We start from the raw sequence: 3,869 nt of genomic DNA, 5'->3' as shown, positions 1-3,869 counted from the left end.
CAGGAAATCCTTAAAAATGTTTTAAAATATCTGATATAAACATATGAAAGCAAATAATCTGGAATATGTTTGATACAGGAACATCTTGGTAGTTTTAAGGCCCGTGAAAGAAAACATTATTAGTCATAATTTGGAGTTATGACCCAGAACTCACTCAGTTTTTTCTGCATTATTGAATAAAAGCAGCTGCATATTTGGATTTGATACGATATCAGTGTTTACCTTCCTGACTTTAAGACATTCCTGCATCAACTCATTGTCCTGTGTAAATATCAAACTCCTCCACAGTCAGAGGAAAGTTAGCAAATTAGAGCATCAAACTTTGATCCAGTAACAGCAGATCTGCTGCAGGCTTTCAGCTTCAGTCAGTTTAATATCATAAATAATTCAATTCTCTACTAACATCAACCCAGATGACTGAAGAAAGTTCTGAAAATTCAAATTTAATTTATTGTTCCGCACTTATGAACAGACAGAATACAGGGGATTCTGTCTATGTGTGGAAGTATGCTTTTAATTTGAAGGATTAACAGGAAGTGAATGTTTTGTTTCTGTTGCCTGAGCCAGAAAACTGTTGGAGTCAGACTGAAGCTTCTCAGCAGGTGAGTTCACAGCATTAAAATAGCTTTTATGAAAATAATTTTATTTTTTATTATAAAGTGAAATATTAAAGTTCAACTTCTTAATATCCCTTTTCAGATGTAGTCACCAAATAAGTGTTTTTGTGTCTGTGGTATGTAATAGGGTGTTAAATTTACACGTTGTTTTGTTTTTCTTTTGTTCGAACGTCTGAAATGATCAATTCAATTCAAAAATTCAAATCCAAAAATACTTTATTGATCCCGAAGAGAAACTACATTTTCTTTAGCGTGATTGAAGGCTCTTCTGTAGCAGCCTGTATTGCAGTGGCTTTGAAGATGCCTCTGACTGAAGACAGTTTGTTGTTGATGAGCCACTCTGATGCTCTTCACTCATAATTTCTTAGATTTTATGTAAAATCCTTCTTTGCACCATCATCTCCAGTATTAATATACGATGCTTCAGTTTGCATCCCTGCATCGTTTCTCTGGGGAATGAATATCATTTTGAATATCTACGTTTCCTTTGCCTAAAGGTTGTAAAGATGTCCGTCTCAGTGGATGCAGACACCGGAGTGACTGTTGTTACCATAGCAACGGACAATCGGAGCATGTTAGCACAATGGCGTCAGATCGTCAGGGCTCTTTCCTGCGGTCCATCATGGCGGTCAGCAACCAAAGGGAGCAGCGTGGTCAGAGCTCTCGGGGTGAGAGGAACTTAAAGCCTTTAAAGAATGAGTTTCTGAAGAGTAACACCGTAAAGAAAAACGTTTTAAACGTTTCGCAGACTGTGCAGATCATGGTCGGCGTGTTCAACGTTGGACTCGGACCAGAACGTGTAGAAACGTTTCCTTACTGGCTGGGAGTTCCTGTAAGTAAAAACACATCCCTTTAAACTTCATCCTCTTCTTTTATTTGTGTGGGATCTTTTTATATGTGAAGATTCCTTCAAATCAGTCAGAATTTGAATATGGGAAACATGAGCAAAGTTTTCATTTTTATGGTTAACATGGTTTTCCTCCTCATACTGAAGTACTTTAACAGAGACATTTCCACTTCTTCTGCACTAATTAGAAGCATAACAGTGAATGTGCGCCAGGTATATTCTGACCAAATGTGTTTTAAAATCACACTGAAAATAAGAAATGAACAAAAATCTTGTAAAGAATTTCCTGACATGGCCGTAATTTTGTTTTACTCTTTATATATGAAAAACTGAAATAATTGATCTTATTGCTGTTTTTCTTTCAGTTCATGGCAGCCGGAGTTTTGTCTCTTCTTGCAGACAGATTTCCTCTCCGCTGCCTGGTGAGTAAAGAACAGTACTGTTTTCAACTGTAGAGGTCGCTGTTGTGAATAATAATCATATTTCTGCTTTCAGACGGGCTTTTCCGTCTTTCTCAACATAGCCGGATCCATCCTCTCCATTGTGGCCATTGTGCTGTATGCAGTACATTTGGCCAGCTTCACTGTCATTGGGATGTGTGGGATCCTGGATGAAACAAACTCCAAAAACTGCATATTCTTGGCTAATTTAGCTCAGGTATTCAACACATCGATCTTTTTCTACCTTTAAATGCGCTGATTTGACTGGAGCAGCTGATGATGTTAGTGTTTCATCATCTCTGAACAAATTAATCAATGTTTGATTGTCATTACACAAAACACACCATGAAAATAGAACTACAGATTACAGAGAGGAAAGGACAAAGTCAGACAAGAATAACCGTAATAACCACGATTAGGTAAGTTTTCTTTCACTGGTCAATAACTGCGATTCAACAGGATGTTAACTGCTGGCACCAACCACGAAGAAGAAGATGACAGGAAGTAGTTGGAGGATCATGGCGCGGTATTGTGTTTCTTGTTTAATGAAACACTGAAATTATGAAATTGTGTTTTGTTTTTATGTTTTTGTGTTTTTTTTCCCCCAACATTAGCGGGATATTGATTACGTTTGTGAACATTAATGGGAACGCAACTTCTGACAGTAAATTTTCTGTTGAAGCACCACAGCAAGCGAGCAAATGTTGGGAGAATCCTTTGAGCGCAGCTGAACTTTATTTCAGGTGTAGCTGACTGCAGGTTGGAGCTCAAGAAGACCGAATACTGAAACCTGAACTATATATTTTTGGTTGTTTTCTGTCAGAAGGCATTTCTTTTCATTCTGTTTTTCTTTGTCTGGTGTTTCAGAAACTGCTGAGAGGCGTGGACATCACCATGATTGTCATGTCGGTCCTCCAGCTCTGTGTCTGCATCAGCCTCGCAGTCCTGGGCAACAAGGCTTTCTACTACAGGAGGAAAGTATGAACAAAACTCACAAGTCCATTACAAAAGGAACTGCTGCTTAAAGTTGTTTAACTGTTAAATAAAGTCACTCTGATGGAAAATTTGTTCTGATTATTAAAATCTACTCTGTTGTGTTTCTGCAGGATGTCAAAGATGTTGTGATCCAGCAGCCATTGGTTAAAGATGGTCACATGACCAGTCCTGGAGCCTAAATCTAACTAATCTGGTAAAACCAGGGAGAAACCAAAAGGGGGACAAAGGGTGCCCTGTCCCTCTCAAACACCATCAAGCTTCAGAGAACTGCTGCTTTATTAAACTTTATTTGGATTGCAATTATTATGAAAATGCAAAAATATTAATGAAAATAGTTCAAAGAGTCTCTAATCCTGAGAGACATTCTGTCTTTCACAAATATATTACAAAAATAGCTTTATGTTATGTATTTAAAAATGATTAGACCCTAAAATCTCCAAAATATAGATGCAACAAAAAACAGAAATATTTTTGGTCTTTAATTTTTGGGTTAAAATTATTTGCACTATCATGGGGAAATGATTAAAGTCATCAAAATGTAATTTTTAAGTGTATTTTTTAAAATTAAAATGTTTTTAAAAAGGATTGGTTTCAGAAAAAGTTAATTGAAAACTTTGTATGTCTTGATATCCATAAATGCAGGTAGAAATCAGGTCTTTCCTTTAATTTTTGTTTTCTTTTCTAGATTTGTTAAATTGTGAATTACTGATTAAAAATATAAAAATGTTTCCTTGTGCCTACATTCCTCCTTCTGTACGGTGTGCTTATAAAAAAATATTTTCAATTTTAATTCTTCAGATTATAGATTTATTCTCGACTCCTTTATGAAGATGCTGTTACACCAATAACCACTAGATGGCGGTAAATGTTCTATTTCCTGCATCTCGTGTGTTTTTCTCATGATGCTCATGATCTTCTTGTTTTGACGACACAAGAGTTTTTTAATAACTTATTTATCCAGACTAAACA

The 3,869-nt window shown here is 36.3% G+C and overlaps 1 protein-coding gene across 2 annotated transcripts; it reads left to right on the top strand.

The window, feature by feature from the left end:
• The first annotated feature begins 539 nt into the window (after window positions 1-539).
• Window positions 540-3,628, top strand: LOC106951762 (uncharacterized). 2 transcript variants are annotated; one of them, XM_015039455.1, is made up of 7 exons: window positions 540-602; window positions 1,115-1,285; window positions 1,366-1,449; window positions 1,830-1,886; window positions 1,960-2,121; window positions 2,772-2,882; window positions 3,011-3,628. In XM_015039455.1, exons 2-7 carry the CDS (start codon window positions 1,124-1,126, stop codon window positions 3,077-3,079), a joined length of 645 nt encoding a protein of 214 aa, XP_014894941.1. In that variant the 5' UTR covers window positions 540-602; window positions 1,115-1,123; the 3' UTR covers window positions 3,080-3,628. The 2 variants fall into 2 exon arrangements, with proteins under 2 accessions (XP_014894941.1, XP_014894940.1); XM_015039454.1 differs by lacking the exon at window positions 540-602 and having other exon boundaries at window positions 1,124-1,449.
• Window positions 3,629-3,869: the final 241 nt, after the last annotated feature.

This window comes from Poecilia latipinna, unplaced genomic scaffold, assembly GCF_001443285.1.
Source record: "Poecilia latipinna isolate Pla-1442-1.1 unplaced genomic scaffold, P_latipinna-1.0 Scaffold473, whole genome shotgun sequence".
NCBI classification, from domain to species: Eukaryota; Metazoa; Chordata; class Actinopteri; order Cyprinodontiformes; family Poeciliidae; genus Poecilia; species Poecilia latipinna.
Note: the sequence above shows the minus strand (reverse complement) of the source record. Positions and strands in the feature narration are given on the sequence as shown.

Excerpts from the sequence above, each read along its gene's own strand:
- LOC106951762 (XM_015039454.1), top strand. The coding sequence starts at position 1,201 with ATGGCGTCAGATCGTCAGGGCTCTTTCCTGCGGTCCATCATGGCGGTC. Across the intron at positions 1,450-1,829 it reads CTTACTGGCTGGGAGTTCCT|TTCATGGCAGCCGGAGTTTT; the intron begins GTAAGTAAAAAC and ends TTTTTCTTTCAG. Across the intron at positions 2,122-2,771 it reads TCTTGGCTAATTTAGCTCAG|AAACTGCTGAGAGGCGTGGA; the intron begins GTATTCAACACA and ends CTGGTGTTTCAG.